The 19,953-nt window shown below is 32.8% G+C and overlaps 2 protein-coding genes across 2 annotated transcripts; one reads left to right on the forward strand and one right to left on the reverse strand.

Moving 5' to 3' along the window:
• Positions 1-1,736: 1,736 nt before the first annotated feature.
• LOC119835547 (enolase-like) lies at positions 1,737-7,681 on the forward strand. The gene is made up of 4 exons (XM_038360451.1): positions 1,737-1,974; positions 2,466-2,688; positions 2,941-3,030; positions 6,401-7,681. Exons 1-4 carry the CDS (start codon positions 1,799-1,801, stop codon positions 7,679-7,681), a joined length of 1,770 nt encoding a protein of 589 aa, XP_038216379.1. The 5' UTR covers positions 1,737-1,798.
• A 5,760-nt stretch (positions 7,682-13,441) lies between these two features.
• On the reverse strand, positions 13,442-19,052 carry LOC119835516 (lysophospholipid acyltransferase 5). Its single transcript, XM_038360397.1, has 4 exons — positions 18,805-19,052; positions 17,526-18,246; positions 17,186-17,320; positions 13,442-16,738 (listed from the first exon to the last, which is right to left on the reverse strand). The coding sequence occupies exons 2-4, from the start codon at positions 18,232-18,234 to the stop codon at positions 16,131-16,133; spliced, it is 1,452 nt and encodes a 483-aa protein (XP_038216325.1). The 5' UTR covers positions 18,235-18,246; positions 18,805-19,052; the 3' UTR covers positions 13,442-16,130.
• Positions 19,053-19,953: the final 901 nt, after the last annotated feature.

The following is a 19,953-nucleotide window of genomic DNA, read 5'->3' on the forward strand; positions in this document are numbered from 1 at the left end:
TCAGATAACCGGAAAGTGGTTTTTGAATGGGATTACAAACCAGTACCAAGAATACTGTACACCTACTCTATACATTGCTGTACGAAACAATTTTGCTTTATTAAGGGGTGTTCGACCTAACATGCTGGACTAGTTATTCCGATATGCGTATAAAACAATCCACTTTATTATGAAAACATTCAGAACAGGTTATTATAAGAAAGTTCTTATGTTCCGCGGATATCTATTTTAGGTACATTTTCAGTCTTGGTAAGTATATGTTAATAAACTACCTTATTATTTGTAGGATATGTGTGAAATAAACTAACTGCTTGGGTATAGCTATCTCACTAATATTAATTATAATATTAATTTTTAATTTGGATGATCCAACTATTGACGAAGTAAACTTTGCTATTAAATAAATATTTTACTATTAAATGCCAAAAAAAAGACTAAACATTATTAAACAAATTGTGTAGAATTTCACCTTCCAAATGAAAAAAAGAAACTGAAAAGAAATTTTCTTGTATAAGGGACGCATACGGAATCACACAAGTCTAAAGTAGATCTTGTGGAATCTACTGTATTTCTTAGAATAATATTAAACGGGAAACTTCAGTGGGGGGCCCATATCAATACCGCTGCTGCTACGCGCAGTTCAACTGCATATTATGCAGTTCGAAAAATAAGGCATATCACCAATGTTGATACAGATAGACGAGAACTTATTTTTTTAGAACGTTTTTAAAAGAGAGCTATGCGTATCGTAAATGAATGTAGGTATACTGAGGTATATTATTAATATTTAAAAAAATTTTAATGTTATTAAAATTACCGATTAATGGTAATTAGGTATACATACAGATAAGGTGATAAAAATTGTTATGACACAAGAACCGAATAAAATAAAATTGAACTGTGTGTTTTCCGGTTTTCTGAAGATAAAACTTAAGTAATGGGCCAAGGTTTAGGTTAAAGCCTATATCAAAACATATGCTGATAGGCCATTATAGTATAAAGGAATTTTTGAAAACTCTAAATCCCAGGAGTTCTATTATAGCAAATTTAAAAGATTCAAATGTAAAATTAACATGATTTTAAAAAAGCAACTGCAGAGTTCCTGCCATTCGAATTCGCGGGTAGAACGCAAGTTCAATTCAAAACCATTTGATTCATCTTGTACACTATTCAACTGAAGGAAAATAAAACGGTATACTTACACAAATACCCCAAATGTATTTAATAATGCAAACAGTAAAAGCATTTTCGTTTTCAATGTATATTATGATTCGCTCAACAACGAGCGCAAATAATCGAAGCGATCAAAATTTTTATTGCGAAATATGCAATTTTATGACATTGCAATACCCATTAAATAAAATACCTTATTTATTTATCTGCATACATGCATGTCCGCACGTCCACATTCAAAACAATCAACAAAAATAATAAAAAATTAGGTCTATATAAAACATAGAGCCTCAACATTTTTCCTTTTACAATTAGATACATATTCAATTTTATTAGATTATCTAAAATTATTCACCAATTCCTTCTCCATGAAAAACACAGTAGCAGATTGAGAAACAATCCGAAAAATTGAGTTTTCCTTTATTTTACGTAGAATCGTGGGCGGAGTGGTAAAGCGTGGGCGGGGCTTGCTATCGCTATGTCTTCAGCCCTCCGAATCAACCCTCTGAACCTCAATACAGTTTAGAGACTCGGGCTATTATCACGTTAAATGTTGAACTATATTAAGCTAAATATGACATCGCTATAATGAAGTGGTTTTTGTTGTTATAATATTTCTTAAAATATGGATAATGTGAATGCAAATGTGTGCTCCCTTGACGGTGCCGGGATGCCGCTTAATATTGATAGGTCACCTGTGTCTGGAAATAATTCGGATATGTTTTTGTATGATGATTCGTCGATGTCCGACGGCAGTTTATATGCTAGTGATCAAGAAAATCACTCAACCCCAAGAAAACGGTAAGATTAGTGTTAACTTGCACCTAACTGTTATTTTTACTATTTAGTTATTTTTCCTTAAAATAAGCTGCGAATTTATGATTCCATAATTTAATTGTTAATGCTAATTAGCTATTGTTTTATTTTTTATCAGCAACAAGGAAAACGTGAAATGGTATGTATAGTTGTTTACTTTATTGTATTTAACACGCAAATAAAATTCCCATTTAATAATTTGTATGTGCATCGCATATCTTACACATTTGCCTGTAAACTTCATCCTTAAAATTGTTCAAAACTTATCTACGCGAAGGCAATTCTTTGATTTATACATACCTTTTCTAATGTGCCTTGCGCTTCTGTGCATGTTAGTTCATGATGAATCTTGAAAATTTAATCTATCGATTGGTGTTTGTAGGTATCATGATCATGATCTGAGATAAGATAGCTAATCCTTAAGATTGTGTTATAATTTGTTTTGTTCAAAACGTCTATGCATTTATCGGTCACAGTTCGGAGTGCCGTCGGTTGCACAAGCGGCGAAGTCGGTGTCCTCAACAACAGATACAGCAACGACAAGCCGCGAACCTCCGGGAGCGACGGCGGATGCAGTCCATCAACGACGCCTTCGAAGGCCTTAGAGCCCACATACCCACCCTGCCATACGAGAAACGTTTGTCCAAAGTAGACACGCTCAAGCTGGCCATTGGATACATCAGTTTTCTTGGAGAACTGGTATGTATTAAGGACATGTAAAAATGTTTCTGTTTTAGCTATATAAAATAATGAGATTCAATAAAAATTTTAAACACGATCTTATCTAAGAATTCGCCTTCTGGTAAGTGCAGATGTGGTCTGAGAAGGAGCGTGTTTTCTACTATTTATGTTCTTATAAAGAGGGGCGATATATTCACAAAACTTGTTACTTCAATTATAATTGTAATTAATAATATATAATATTAATATATGGTCCAAATTTATTAACAGGTCCGGACGGATAGAAACTCATCAGACACAATGCTGACGGGCGTAAGCAATAGTCACAACAAAGAAGAACAAAAGAAAGTAATTGTGAGAGGTATTTAAACTAGTCCTTATAATTATTAAAGTGTCACTTATATACTTGAAATACATTTATTTTTTTAGGTAATTTCAATTTATCCCTTGCTCGGTTGCAAAAGCAAGGAATAGTTGAAGTGATTTGCAAAAATCGCATTTAAATGGTTTGCATATAACGTGAGATAGGAACCTAAATCTAAAAAACAGCAAATTTGATAAACCCTTTCAACTACCTTTTAAAGTATTATTACTAGCTTTCCGCCCGCGACTTTGCTTAGTAAACTACAAAATTTTGTATTTCGTTGATTTTCGATCAACTGTTTCTTTTAACAATAATCCTATTTAGAACATTTTTTATTTTCTAATAAAATGTAGTCCATATGAGAAATTTTGAAAGAATAGAAAAAATTTGATCACGAGGCAGGATCAATTTTTTTCTATTCTTTCCAAATTTCTCATTTATAAAGCATTTCAATGCTATAAAACTAAAAATTAAAAATATAGTCCATATGTTGAACCTAACATTGCTCGATATAGAATTTTGACCAATTCGATTTGCGATTCACACGCATACAAACAGGCGAATAGAATAAGATTATCTATACTAACTTTTTATAGATAGAGTAATTCAAGAATCACTCTATCTATTAAAAAGACGCCATCAAAATCTGTTATGTAGTTTAAAATTTTTAAGCATACATAGGGACATAGGACAGAGAAAGAAATTTTGTTTTATACTATGTAGAGATCATGATGAATTAACGGATGGTTAGGGGCCTTTACACGAATCTAAAACGAAAAACATTAAATGTTATGAAACATACATTGAAATCCAAATGAGACCAATGAAAGAATTATCAGGGGTTTAACTATGTGGCACCGGGGTCTAAGTTATCCAGCCACACTTTTGCCCTACAACTAGTCTGTTATAAGGCTGGTTCGTGCGCCTCTGAAATTCTCATTTCTTATTGTTATAGTTGTAAGTTATCCGTGTTATAAATAACACATTTTTTGTAAGAGGTAAATTAATTTAAACATAGTTTTTGCCGACGTTTAGCAAGTACATATTTCTTTATATATATATGTAGTCAATCCATTAATGACAAACCTCAAACGGTTTAGTTGCACATTTGCTATGATTATTTTACCGTTCTTTAATGTAGTCATATTTGTGTTGAATGTTTATGAATAACGTTGACGTGTTTATGAATTAATTAATCTAGGCTGAGAATGTGGTTATAGTATTTTTATTTATCAAAACTTAGAAATAATTAAGAAAGTGTGAACCCTATAGTTGGGTCAACCGTGCGGGGCGCGACCCCTTCGCTGTGCAATTTGTTTGTGCACCTTTTGATGATCGATAGCGGTTGCCGCGTTACTAATGTGCTCATTTGGATCATGCATTATTTCTAATGATGCGTGATACTGAAACAGTATCGTGGCGCAATATGCCACAGACATAAATCGTTAAATAGTTTGAAAATAAACCGTGGAGACAGAAAACTAACTCGTTGTAATTATTATCTAGTATCTACCAATCTATTTGGTTGGTATGTAGACATGTCACGTCATGTTACGTTTTCAAAATAACAATTAATTCAATTAATGAAATAAGCTGTAAATTGCGGTCGTATAGTTTATTATAAAGTTATCCGAGAAAAAATCGGATCTTTTTTTACTTACTTGTAGCTCCTGATTAAAGGATATGGCAAATTGATCAAGTCAAATGTATAGTATAGTTAATATAAGGAGATACGCAAGTTTTCATTATATTGATAACACGTAAATAATATTGCGTGTGATAAGCGCTAGAATGAATGTGGTCCAGGTGACAACGCGCCGGTTTCCCACGGCGCATCGCGTGATCATCCATGGGATACAGGAATACACGTCAATTAAATTATGTTCCCCCATATATGTGAGATGGCCAGTGAGATAATTTATCTGCTTTTTAAATGAGAAAAATTATTTTAGAAATAGGAATAAACAATTAGTTGACACATGAACTAACTTCTTAGTAGTAGAGTAAACATAAAATGATATCTTATATAATGATCCCATACTAAATTGAATAACAAGTAGGTAGTTAATGCGAATCAGATATTGATTAACAATGATTATTAGGATAAAACCTAATCGAAATATGAAAGATCTGACAATTATTACCGTGGGTTCGCCCACGGGTGCAATCGCGCGGCACAACTTAATCAGTAATTGCTTTCGGAGTAAGAATATAATTATAACATATTTGTAACCCTTTTTCACATAATCCACATGGAATTATTGTATTTAAATATTCTTAGATGTATTTTTTTTCATTTGCAGTGCAGCTGACATAAATTGTGCATCGCAAATAATGTAAACAAGGGTGTCAAATGAAGTACTACTCTGGCGAATCACGCCATAGCAAATTGTGTTCTCCCTTTAATTTTATTCTGTGCTTAAGTGCAGAGGCGGGGTGTATTGGATTACTATTAAGCACTCCACACCCTTTACAATATGTCTATTAATACAGCTTAAAGATGCCTATGGGTATTGATAGATTATTCCATAATTATTGTATTTCTGTCGCTCTAAATTACTTAGATTGGTTATAGTTTGGTAAATATGAGTATGTATAATATGTATTTAAAGGGACAATAAACAATCATTTAGGTACCTGTTATAACATAGGCAGCTATATCTTACATATATATCTACCCATCCACTTGTAGTGGTACGTTTAAAAATATTTACATTGCAATAGTGTGGAAAACATTTTAAATAAATATTACATAAGTACTAGCTCACACAAGCTGTTACAGACTGTGTAATGGAAACTTTTGCGGAAAATCTTCAAACCAACACTTTATTAATCTATCCATAATGATTGTTGTTTTCTATCTACATTTTCTTACTTTCTAATAAGTATTCGATTATACGGCGTCATTTGTTTCCCTATCATAAAAAATACACAAAGGGGTGACTGGGCCACGATTCATGCCAAGTGCGCACCGCATAATCTTTTTTTCAATTACTCAAAACACCTTATCGAAATGTAATGTAGGATTTACACATAGATTATCGCGCACGTGCGCCGATGCTCATGGCGCCTTTCGACACTTCGTACTATGAATTAGAAATGTTTTTCATATAGTTAAACGCTTTCTCTACGAGTAGCAATTGTGCTGGAAATACAAACTGTTTGGAAATAAAACATAAAAATAAAAAGTAATAAACATTTGACTGTGACAGTCCATAGTTTGAAATTGAATTTCATATACTTCTATTCTTTAGATTTTTATGTCAATATATTATTTAGGGATTTTATATTTAAATAAAAGTAAAATAACACCATTGATTAATTATTATTTGTTAGTCATTAAGCATGCCTATCAAAATTCTACTCGCACGTCAAATATTCGACGCTACAGGAATTCCTACGGTCGAAGTCGACATGGTAACGGAACTGGGATTGTTTCGGGTTGGTGTTCCTTCGACGGATACAAAGAAAATTGCTGAATCAGTACAGTTGCGAGATAATAACCCATCTGAGTACTTTGGTATGGGCGTATCATCAGCCGTGAAGAACATCAATACTATTATTGCTCCGGAGCTCATAAAACAAAATCTGGAAGTGACAATGCAGAAAGAAATAGATCAGTTCATGATCGCACTTGATGGCACTGAAAACAAATCTAGACTCGGGTCTAATGCTATAATGGCGGTTTCTCTCGTTATCGCCAAGGCGGGAGCTGCCAAAAAAGGAGTTCCTTTATACAGGCATATTTCCGACATGGCTGGCGTGACTAGTATCATATTGCCTGTGCCGCATTTAGTTGTCTTGACTGGAGGTATCCTTGCTTCAAATGGGCTCCCATTTCAAGAATACATTATCATGCCCACAGGTGCGTCTTCCTTTGCTGAAGCTATGCGCATTGGAACAGAAATATACCTCTACGTTAAAAATATCATCAAAACGAAATATGCAGTTGAGTGTACGTATGTTAGCAATTCCGGAGGATTTGCAATTCCTCTAGAAAGTCACAGGGATGCATTATTATTTTTAACAGATGCCATTAAACAGTGCGGATTTGTTGGTAAAGCAGAGATTGCTATTAACGCTTCTGCATCAGATTTATTCAAAGATGGCGCTTACGACTTAGAATTTAAAAACCCCAATTCGAATCCTCAAGAATACATGTCATCGGATAAATTAGCCGAGGTATATTTAGACAATATGAAAGAATTTCCTGTCTGCTCCGTAGAAGATGCTTTTGATTATGACGACTGGGCAGCGTGGTCGACATTGTCTGGGCGGACACAGTCGCAGATTTTTGGTAATGACCTGACCCAAACGAATTTGCGCAGGGTCGGCTTGGCCGTTGAAAAGAAGGCCGGAAATGCAATTGCACTGAGAATAAATCAGGCCGGTACACTAACAGAGGTAATTGAGGCGTTTAAGTTGTTAAAGTCAAATGGATTCGGTGTCGTTGTGTGTGATCGATGGGGAGACACCGATGATTTATTTTTAGCTGACCTTGTTGTTGGTTTATCGGCAGGTCAGGTAAAATGTGGAGCTCCGGCTCGCGGTGAACATATTGGAAAATATAATCAAATCCTCAGAATCGAGGAGGAATTAGGGGCTTTATCAAAATATGCTGGCAAAAACTATCGAGTACAAGTTTGAAAAATAAACTACATTATTGATTTAAATGTCTTTCTTTAAACTTTATTTCAAATATCATAACATAAAATAATCCAATTTCATCGTTGACAGATGCAGCATGGTGAAATAATCTAAAAGTATAAATAATTTATGGAATACCAAAATAAGCGACAAGCGGTCTAATCACAGGAAATACTCATTATTCGTATTGTAATATAGTCTAAACTGTTATTAATGCACTTGTAGAATCATGTGTGGCTAGGGTTGTCACCGCTACGTTAGCTATAAACACGTCATATGACTCTCAATCTAAAGAGTAGATGATATTATAGCGACAATTTGTATAATATATTCCTTAAATAGAATTGTTTCATCCAAACATATTTAGTTATCTATAACTTTTATATTTATATTTAAAAGTTATAAATATAATATAATTATTATCAAAACAATATAAATAATTGTTGCAAAAAGTAATATTATTATAATTGAAGATTATTTTTTATTAATTTGATTTGACATAGGAAATTATATTTTGTTATCATTGAATTTATCTTATGTCATAGGTCAACCCTATCTTGCGATATGGCCAAGGGATATAACAACGCGCACGTGTGCCACCCCACGATACAGGGTGATAGCACCCTACTTACCGCATTCGCGAAAGTTTAGTTAGCCCCCAGGGATTGTTTACGCTCTCCGGAATAATTGTAGACAAATAAAACTTATGTTAACGCTGAGGGTTATAAGCGATTTGAGATACAATTAGTGTTTCTTGATATCCGATTGGTCTGTGAATTAATTACATTGCAAAGGACTCTGACCGATTTCTAAGCCTATCAGTAGGCACAAGAATTATCTTTAATCTGAATACTTAGTTAAATTGTTCTTGACATTGAATTCATGTGAATTCATGTTGAATTCATGTGTTTGCTCAATTAACCGTAACACAATCAATAAACCAATTTACCTGTTTACTATTAATATATGTGTAAGATTATAATCTCGCGAGATTGCTATGTTGAGAAATTGTGCTCCGTATAACATTTGCCGCAATTTAACGCACTTTTTCGTTGGACTAAATACGAAAATATCACAATTACAAATAGAAATTTACATATCACCGAAAGATTGATATTCCTTAACGTCCGTCAGGTGTATGTTGCAAGCAACAGAGCTCATATTTCTGTATAGTTTTAAAATAAAACGAACCTAACCTAACCTAAAATTTCAAATGCTGAAGGATTTCTTTCTCATCGATAGATTATATAGGTAATGAAATATATTGTGTTAAATTGTAAGCAGTATGTTACGGATTAATGATTACAATGTTTCGGCAGATTACATTGCGAGATACCGATTACGGGATAACAGTGCCTATAAAAACATAAATATATTATATAACTTATTTTATTATAGATTAAAATAGGTTTATCATTTCAGGTAGCAATTTCCAAGCACATTCTCTGTCTTGGTCTCGTCGTGGTGACAGACCGCCAGGATCAACACTTCACGCCAAGATATGGGTTCCAGAGGACCCTAGAGTTTTTAACAGTAACACGAATATTCTCGATAAGGAGGAATTAAGATAAAAATACTGTTTTTAGGCTAATTCCTAGTGACACGGTATATTTCATCGAGATGTTAAAATTAAATTGCATTCTTTTGATAGATCAAAATGCTGTTCCCTACCTATGTGTAGTTGCAATGATAAACAAAATGTTGGTAGCTTAGAACAATTGTGATGAGAAAAGTATATGTAGGTACTTACTTTCATCGACAAAAAAATAGTTTTAGATTAACAATGATCTACATGAAGAATGTGATCATGATCACAGTATATTATTTGCGAGTTTAGCACAATTCTCGTAGGTGCTTACACACAAATATTTGCTCGACGAGGAATTTACTTAAACAGGTAACTAGTTGCGTCACCCTTAGCTGTGCTCAGCAACTCATTTAAATATGAGATTGTACATTGCTACTAGATTGTTTATGGCTATTATGTAGGTATATTCAAAGCTAATCATGAATAGAGATGGGACACGTGTTCAGCGACATAATAAAAAAAATAGAACACTTCGATTTGAGACCCGACATCATTTTTGGAACGCCGATTGGACGGACCCAAGACCGAAGAGCTTCATGTACTCGTACGTAACAACATAAAAAGAAAAGTAATGCCTACTCGACTATGTAATATATTTATTATTAGTTCTAAGTGTTAAACCATCTGCATTGTATTTATTGGAACTAGTCATTAAATTATAATACCAAAGACACTTAGCTTCTTAAATATGTTTCGTAATGAGATAAAAATTGTTGTATCAACTGATGAGGGAATTCAAACGTATGATTGTACAAAATTAATAAATGTGTAAATTATTTTATACCTGTTTTTATTTATTACCACTTAATACACCACGATTGCAATTAATAACCAAACTTTACAGAGTAGGAAAGTACGCAAATAACTTAACTGCATTAATAAAATAAAGCTGTTGAGTGTTTTTGTTTGTTTGGACCAATTTATCTCACGATCTATTGGACCGATTTCAAAAATTCTGTCATCGTTGCATAGGACATGACATAAATGTTTTTCGTAAAAAATTCTTAAGGAAACCAAAAATGAGAATTCTTCTAATAATGTACTCCTGTTTATATAAACAAGCAGATTAACACATCGTGGTTTAATGATATTCCAGTCTGACCGGCTGAAGTAAAACTATAAAATATCAATAAATGTAAAAGTAATTGTAATCTAAACGGGACTTTTATAAAGAAAGATACAAAGAGTGTAGCGGGCTTTATCTCGAAATGTATTTATAAAAGAACAGCTATCGAGAAGATATTACTATTTTGTCATTTTGCGAGATTGATTCCTCTTCTATTGAGTCTCTAGACTGTATCTCATCCGTGGCCAATATCAATTGAGTCTAACCGTGCTCTAATGGAGCGCGCAAAAATATTCCATAGCTCTCTTCGTAAGCTTATTCCATATTTCTAATATTAATAATTTCTTAAAAACGATTTAAGGCGATAGACAAATAGGACCGGATAGAAGTCAAGCTTCTGGAGCTTTACGTGCTCTCCGATACACCGCCATTTTTACATGGTATTTTTTTTACTTGAACCTGGAATTTCTCGATCTGTTTTCGAACATACAACATAGACTGCAGTTATGGAGACTATTTATAGGAATATATTTGTGTGTCATATTTATAATTATTTATTTATTTATATTTATACGTATTCTATTTGCCGCCCGATGAAGTGGTCACGGTTCAAGGTCCAGCTATTGATTTTAGTGTAATTAATTCTGAATCAATAAAACAAATAGAACTTTACGAAACCATCTTTGCACTAAGGCATTATGAATATACCTTTACGCGTAGGGAATTGCGAGTGGTAAAACGTTTAAGCCGGCAAAAATTCCACCTACCTCCCTGTTCCCACACGTGCTTACATTCCCAGAGGGGAGTTTTAGCTATGATTATATCTGCAAGTACCTACTATTGAATGCCAGGCACAGAATATTTTCAACTACGATTTTATTTCTTTATTTAGTATCAACTCATTAACCATGGTTAAAATAATAAATCTGAAATTCTAAACAAAGCTATATTTGTTTTTTAAACCTAGGTTCTTAGATTTTAGTAGGTCTAGCTTCGTGTCATAAGTACACTTTTATCAGCATGCACTGTATGTATATATGTTTGTATGTAACCGACACCGTTGGATTCGATTTTGGCCCACTTTTAAATGGACAGCTCAGACTTTCTGATCAGATCAAACTTTATACTTTAACAGAGATCGGTGACAATACAATAATTTAATGAGTTCAGTGCCAGGACTACATAATTTCATTGTAGGTACCGTAGGTACTTTTTTCAAGCGTGTTATTTAGCTTTGTCAAACTAAAATTACTCATACCGGCATATTGAAATTTATGATGCTTATATATTCTCAGAAGTATAAAATATAAACTAATAAATAAATAATCAATACACAATATATATTATATTGGCCTTTCGTTATTGCTTTTGTTGTTTCGATCGTTATTGCTTTGTAGATAATAGTGGAAGTACCTACTGCTCCACAATTTATCAATTTGTGATAGCTAGCTTTGTTTAAGGATGTTTGAGAAACGAATTGTTACCGAGTATAAGATCGAATGATAAGAAAAAACTTAACCACCTTGAAATTGTCTCAACTAGACGAAATAAAAATGGAACCACCCAGTAGACATCAGCATTCAAATAAAAAAAGAATCACCAAAATTCGTTCAGCCAGTTGACAAAGCCAAAACGATACAGTCGCATTAAAACACCTCTTATTTTTTTTTGTCGGTGGAAAATACAAACTTATAAATAAAGCGGCCTATGCAGATATTCTGCAGAACTAGGCATTTTTGCGCATTGCGCCACTTATCTCTTTCCATCTAGAGCATCGATATGTTTATTTTTCTATTACAGCCAGCATTCAAACGGATTATATAAATAGCTGAAGGCTTCGAACCACAAAATGAACGCTGAAAGGAAAAAATGGGCGGTTCTGGATCAATAAGTGTTGTCAGTTCCGATTGGTTACAAATGCTTTTTCTCACGCCTTCCCCACGAAACGGCCGTGCCATCTCACTTGTTTCAATAGATCTAAGTGTTTAGTATTTGTCATCGCTTGAAAATTGGATCATCGCTACTTAGACTCGTTTTTTAATCGTTTAGTGGAACAGTAAGTAATAACCGCAATTTTCCCTGAATTTTTTTTATTATTATAGATAGGCAGCCGTTTGACCGCACCTGATGGGAAGCGGAGACGCGGTTTATGGTGGTAAGTCACGTCTACCTAGAAGGTGCCTATTTACTCGTCTCTTAAATGTTTCTTTTTTTTTTAGTTCTCTGGGAAGACAGACGGCGGCAGGGAATTCCACTCTTTGGCAGTTCACACTACAAGTTACGACGCAAAGCGTGCTGTGCGAGCAATGCGAATGGTGAAATTTTCTTACTGTTCATTGTCGGGCATTATAATCGTAGGTCTATAAGTGAAGTGTCCCTAGTGGGGTATGGGGCAGATGATGTACATCTGTTTCAATGATCGATTTTCTTTACGGACAAGTAGGTGATCAGCCTGCTCGGTCCTGCCAGACCGAGACATAACTTTTTGTGCGTCCACACCGGGAATTGAACCCAGGGCCCCTCGGTTCTACGCTCACGCGTTAACCACAGTACCAAGGAGGCGGAATCGTAGCTCTATGATTGATGATTATCGTTTGAAACTATATCAACTGCCAATTTACGAGATTCAGGGCGGTCCTAGATGGATTTATGCTTTTAGATGTAAATATTTACATAAGAATGTACCTAAAATTCACATAAAAAATTATCTAACTAGAAAATTAAACTCTAATGTCGCCACTATTTCATATTAATTCCCTACCAATGAACTGAGCAGGCTAAGTGATGGCCGAGTCTTTAGAGCCTTAAATTGTAGTAATTGGTTCGAGACTAAAACGAAGGAGTAAAATACAAATTGATTTTGAAATAAAGTAAGGTATAATATTATATTATTAATGCACCACTGCGATTGCTAGCTTAATCATTCCAAGGGTGAGAATAGTATCAAATGATCCAACTGACGTATAAACGTACTAAAACACCGTATAGCTGTTAATTTACATGTGTATCAGGGGCAAAAATTGTATTATGAAATAGATGAACCTATACTTAAAAATATTATGTACGATCAGGGCATTTGAATGGCTTTGTTAAATAAAAGAATTAGTTGTTTCATGTCTTTATTCCTAATAAACAACCGTTTAAAACCAAACATCTATCATTTAGACACATTTTACTAATTAGCTAACTATTCTTTGACAATCAATACAATACTTTATCTACTTTTAATTATTGAAAACAATATTCATCTTAAATCTAGGCATTGTTGTTGTTTGGTATACGTTTTATAAGACAAGATTACGTTAAATATATTCCTTACACAACATTCCCCAAAAAAAAGTTCCTTAAAAGGCTATGGAGTATCTAGTGTGAGAGTAAAACATAGGCTGTTAATGATACTTTTTGGCAAAAGAACTAAAAACAACTTAAGCGACACCCAGCACTAGGTTGTCGCAATTAAACAACCTGTAATATAATAAAAGGCAAAATTTGATACGACAATAGGGATTTCTAAAAGTCTATTTGATTTAATGAAATCAAATGTAAATATTATATTTTATTATATATATTAAGGATAATTATAGTTCAGCAAAAAAAGCAACATACATTAATAATTAAACAAATATCGGTCGATGGGTCACCCGGTAAAGCATGGCATGTCTTAAATGGGAGAGTTACACGAGGCTATTTTTTCAAAGCAGTTTATTAAGCTATTAGTTAGCTAGCAAGCTAGTATAGATTTTATTAGGATAGAATTCTATTTCTTTAACTAGCCAATATCGACCCCCCCCCCCCCCACCACTAATTTTAATAGACTGATTTTCAGTGGGCTAAAACATTATGATAACTGTTTATATGAACGTCTGAATGTGCCAAAACAATGTTAACATCAATAACGTGTAGTCACTTTACAGGTACACTTTCTCTGGTAAAAAAATAATACGGAATATGCTGAAGATACAATTACTGATACTGAAGAATCTTTAGTGTAGTTCTTCATAATTTGAAGTACAAACCGACCAAAGTTAGTCTCATTTCCTAATAGCTACGCCTACGATTATTTTTGTCTCACAATTTTCAATCATCGAGTTCTGAAATAGTTCCAAAAGCCAGGCAATGTACTTACACGCTTAGAAAGAGTTTCCTCTACTAGGTACATGTTAACATTTAATTATACTCTAAGATACCAAACAATTTTTGTGCATATTTTTTTTCTTTTTGTAAGAGCTGGATTATCTTGGCGTGGTTGGGTCTATTAATTTTTATTAATACATTTACCTACCAATACCGTAAAGTACGATTTCGATATTTATTAGGGATATCAATGAATGTAACATAGATATTCTACCAAATATCGATTTCTTTAGCACACGTTCATTACATTAATATACAACTTTTCAACTTGCATTTAAATACAATTATAAAATATGATTTTTTTAACGTTTAATATACATATTTTTTTTAAAATATATTTTCAACAAATGCGGTTCCGCTTTACTGTACAATGATAAAGATCACTACATGAATTGTACGTCTATAGATTTAGAAACTATAACACATATTGTCACATCTGTTGTGAACAAAGAAAATGTAGGATTTTCCGCATAATACTTTTGATGACTACTTAAGGTCCAAAGTTCGAGAATAATTTGAAAGTAAATTACGTTGGCTAACCGTACTAAAAGGTATGAAAATAACGTTCATGTCAGTACTTCGAATGGCGAAGGTCGCTTTCACTTAATATTTAGTATGTTGTTGGTAAAACTCCACCATACGAAATGTCCATAATAAAAATCAAATTCTCTTCAAACGTAGGCCTGGATTTAACTGAACAAAATGAATGACATTAAGGAGCCATCCATAAATTACGTAACTCGAATTTTAAGTTCTTTTTTAACCCTTACTCCTCCTAGACTGGTTCACACAGTTTAAGAATCTCCCTCCTCCCCTCCTTAAAAGTGTGATTTCATTTATTGAGGACCGAAAATGTATGAATACGACTTTAAAAAACTCGATTTTAATTGCAATGCATTGCAGGACTACTGAAAATACTATGCCACACTTTGTTGCTAAAGTATGTACGTGTATAAATAAAGTGCAATATCATTGTTTATAATATTCGCTATTCTATACTATTGAGCAAATAATTGCCAGGCGTAAGTTCATACACCCCAAATTATTCAAATATACATTAATTATTTATAGTTCGCACATAATGTGTTATGATATACATATTTTGGTAGGAAAAAAGAACATTACTTTAAATTGACGTCATACCAATGACAGTAATTATTGCCATTACTGGTTTTAATATTCATATTTCAAAGTCAAAATTTCCACTAAGTCTACAGATTGAAATCAAGTATTTCATTTGCTAAGACATCATATATAAAATATTTTAATTGTATAATAATATATCGTACTCCTACAATATTGTCAAATTCTCTTAAAATGATTCATAACTTCAGTAAATATATAATGCATACTAATTTTTTGTGTATAAGACATCACCGACATATCAATTCGCAATCACATTTACTCAGCCTGCAAATGATTCAATCAACAACAAAATATTTAGCTGCGAAGTGCTTAAAAGTTAGGCACAATATAAATAATTGCATTGTGTTTTATTAGCATGAGGCTTGACTCACATAATAATTATTATGATGTATTCTTATTATACATGTATAATACCAATATAACCTCTTATAGCAATATAAACAATGATATAATATAAAATAAACAGAAAAAGAAATAAAAAATAAATATTTAATATGATACCATATCATATTGTTCTAATTTATTTTTGGTTTTGTATCACTTTTTGGCTGATAGTATGGTTTAGCAAACTTCTTAATAAGTGGTTTGTATACAAATGGCCAAGGTAAAAATATGAGGAAACCAGAAAAGAATAAGCTATAGTACACGCGCCACCATTTCCAGAATATTTTGAGATCAAATGGTGCTAAGCTCCAACCCATAAAAACAATAGTATACGTTTTCAAAACAATATAAAGGACATATTTGAAGTTAGAATTCCACATTTTTTCATAAAACGTTGTTTTGCTAATAATGCTTTCCAATTCCTTTTCCATGAAAATAATAATGAATTCATTGAAAAAAGTCATGTAATAGCCTGAACGTATGCCATGCCATAGAGCTAAGAAGAGTAATGTGAAAAATTGACTGAGATGACGGTTACCAAGGAACTTCAGTCTCTTGTACACATATTCTGCAGCAAAGAAGTTTGTGTTGCAGTTGAAACTGTCAATGTAATGCTGAAACTTGGTAGCGCCTTCGAAACACATGAGCTTAATGTTGTTACAGCCATCCCACTTGGATACATCGCCATATTGAGTTTTTTCCATACCATTGTATGATAGTCCAAAGCGTATACATGATGCTGTCAAAAAAAATTACAATTTAATTTTTAGTTTTATAGCATTGAAAATGCTTTATAAATGAGAAATTTTGAAAGAATAGAAAACATTTGATCACGAGGCAGGATCCTGCCTCGTGATCAAATGTTTTCTATTCTTTCAAAATTTCTCAAAATTACAATTAAAAGAGGAAAAGTATTTGAAAACAATTGAATTGTTTCTGTGTATTAGTTAACATAATACTAAATTGCTAAAATCCAACTTAAACAAACTCATTACCATTGTTCTCTAATGCACCAATTAAAGTACAATATTGCTATTGGTTTACTTAATTACACACTAGTCAATGCATATCATTTATTTATTTGCATCAAATGGTATCACAATAGTATTTACACTTTAATTGTCTTTGAACTAACAAAAATTTCCATTTTCTGCTAAGTTTTGTTTAATTTAATTTATTTACTTACCCTCAGTGAGTAACCAGCAAGATATATATTTGTAAAGGGCAAAATGTGCCCAGAGTCCGCAGTAAAAATGCCGATAGAAAATGGATGTTTCCCAAAACTCATCTGACATCATGTATTTAATGTTGAATACAGTAACTAAAAAAATTACATTTTGTTATTACAAATTGTATCTACATATAAATGTAAAAATAAATTAATGAATGTGTAACTAACAAAGAAATACATTTTGATCCAAATACATGTACTATTAGTTTAGTAATTTAACAATGACACAAATGCAAATCGTCACCACCCACAGTCAAAATAAATCATTTGTTATAAATAATAAATAATTTCTTACCTCCAACTTGGAAAGCAATCAAATAAGCAAGACCTTGCAGCAATCTCTTCAGTGCTTGCTTTTCTAGGTTATCCCTCTCTTTATCTATGGGGAACTTGTCAGAAATATAATCAAGATATCTCCTGAATGAGAATATTGGACCAACTAAGAAACATGCAGGGAAATAAACAAACCCAAGAAGTTCCAATAGGGTTGGAGGATTGGGCAATGCTGTTTTTTTATTATTTGATGATAATTCCTCTCCCTGTTTCATCTTTTCACCATCCCACATATCAAAAGACAGGGCAATGAGTTTTAAAGTCAAGACACAATGGGGCATTGTCCAAGTGATATCATAGTCCTCCGATTCAGTCATAACATAACCAGTCAGAAGATATGCCATGTTGAAGAAAAATGTTATTATAGCATTTAATTTTCCAACACCAAGGAACATAGTTGTGAGATAAATAACAATTGCTGGTATAGCATTGTGAATGAAAGACAATCCAAAATTGTAAATAGCGAGGTCAACACCCGTGACTATGAAATAGATGTTTCTATACTCTTTGTGTTGTTTGATTTTTTCATTATAGATAATTCCAAGTGGGTATCCCAATAGAATAGATATAAGTAGTTTTAAGGCTGGTTCTGTTGTTCCAATGAGACCAGCAATCAATGGGATTGGATTGAGACCAATCCAGCCCAGAAATGACAGGGCAACGCCAATCATGTTGAGATATACCTGGAACAATGAATAACATTGAATATAATCATAACAAATATAACCCATTCCATCAACAATTCAAATAGTATTTAATTATGATAGGACAAATCACACTTTACAGTCTTATCTGCATACTACTATTTTTAATAGGTTTTCGAATGCATGACATGATATCAATTCATTTACTTCTTTTCCCATTCCAGCGCTTACTTTTTGAGTAAGCTGAGCTTTAAATTACTTTGTAATATTGTTTGATGAATATTTTTTGCTTATAGTGAATTGTATGTTAATCTCAGTTTTTACTCTGTTATAATATGATGCATCCTTTCATGTTAAAGTGTTTAATTTAAATTTGGTTACTTTAACAAAAAACAACATGATATAAAATAATTTTTCATGTATTACGCAAAATACGATATTTGCTATTCATGTGCGAAGCATTTTTAAAAGTTGCAACATGAAAGAGACTTAAAAATTTGTCGCATTATTAATATAAGTGAGATATAAGCATCTATAAAAGGGCTTAATCAAGAAGCTTATGTTATGCAGTGAATAAAAAGTAACAAGTCATCATACCTTTTATCATATAAAACGCGTCTGATGCCTCAGGGATATGTAATATAAAATTTGGAAAAAAAAGAACACAGTAGAGTAATTGATAAAAAAGAGAATTCAAAATAACAATAACGCTGGATCTCAGCAATTAGAAAAGCTGATAGAAAAAAACAAAAAAGACACACATAACCGGCCTAGAAAGAGGATAAAACGCTTTTAAATATTTAAAGATATTGATACGGATACAGTAGGTAGGTACATACGTTGAAAATAATTTTGACATTTGACATAACATGATTTGACAGCTCACTTTTTTATAATATTTATGGCAATTAGTCTGAACTATTAGCCAATGTCAAGTTTTAAAAGGTAGGGAAACATGTAATTTTTATACAATTGTAAAAGATTTAAGCACGCGTATGATCAGAGAAGAAGTGTCTATTAAAGTAATAAAAACTATAGCTAAATCAAGACAGCTCACTTCCATCACACGTATGTGCTTACGTGACCTTATAATACCACTGAGGCATTTGTGGTTTTACCTCCTGCGATCACCACGGCCCATGAACATTTATAGAGTAGGCCTAGACTGCAACTGCAGGAAAAAAGGCCTAGCCTGCAAAGTACAAATGAATTATTTGTCTGTTTCTATTATACCTACGTATATATAGGTTTTAAAAAACTGATACATTTTTTATTGTATTATTACATTTATGCATTATAACAAAGAAACAATGCATTGTAACAAACATACAAATTCGCGCTGATTTTGTGTGACGTGCTAACAACAGGAAATAATACTTCAGACAAGACCAGAAAATAGTCACGGACAAGTACAAGATTTACCACCGTAGTGGTATGTAAATCATACCACTGCGATCAAATTTATGAGTTTCTAGTTGGATATAATGAATGTGGGTGCTTTGCCTCAAATAATCGAATAATTACTACAAATAATCAAAGGCATCCCCATTACACACAATGCTTCTTCTTCCTCTTTCTAGACATGGACTATTATTTCTAATTGCTGCTGTTATTTCTTCTATTATATTTGTTCGATTCACCAACATTGTATTTGTGTTGTCGTATACATTTTGTTTTGTTTTCTTTAATTAAATAAATTCATCAAATTAAAAGGGGGAAAGGGTTGGTTTGTGTGACTTTCCTAAC

This window comes from Zerene cesonia, chromosome Z (genome assembly GCF_012273895.1).
Source record: "Zerene cesonia ecotype Mississippi chromosome Z, Zerene_cesonia_1.1, whole genome shotgun sequence".
NCBI lineage: Eukaryota > Metazoa > Arthropoda > Insecta > Lepidoptera > Pieridae > Zerene > Zerene cesonia.

Excerpts from the sequence above, each read along its gene's own strand:
- LOC119835547 (XM_038360451.1), top strand. The coding sequence starts at position 1,799 with ATGGATAATGTGAATGCAAATGTGTGCTCCCTTGACGGTGCCGGGATG. Across the intron at positions 2,689-2,940 it reads TCAGTTTTCTTGGAGAACTG|GTCCGGACGGATAGAAACTC; the intron begins GTATGTATTAAG and ends ATTTATTAACAG. Across the intron at positions 3,031-6,400 it reads AAAAGAAAGTAATTGTGAGA|GCACGTCAAATATTCGACGC; the intron begins GGTATTTAAACT and ends AAAATTCTACTC.
- LOC119835516 (XM_038360397.1), bottom strand. The coding sequence starts at position 18,234 with ATGATTGGCGTTGCCCTGTCATTTCTGGGCTGGATTGGTCTCAATCCA. Across the intron at positions 17,321-17,525 it reads GATTGCTTTCCAAGTTGGAG|TTACTGTATTCAACATTAAA; the intron begins GTAAGAAATTAT and ends TAATTTTTTTAG. Across the intron at positions 16,739-17,185 it reads TTGCTGGTTACTCACTGAGG|CATCATGTATACGCTTTGGA; the intron begins GTAAGTAAATAA and ends TTTTTTTGACAG.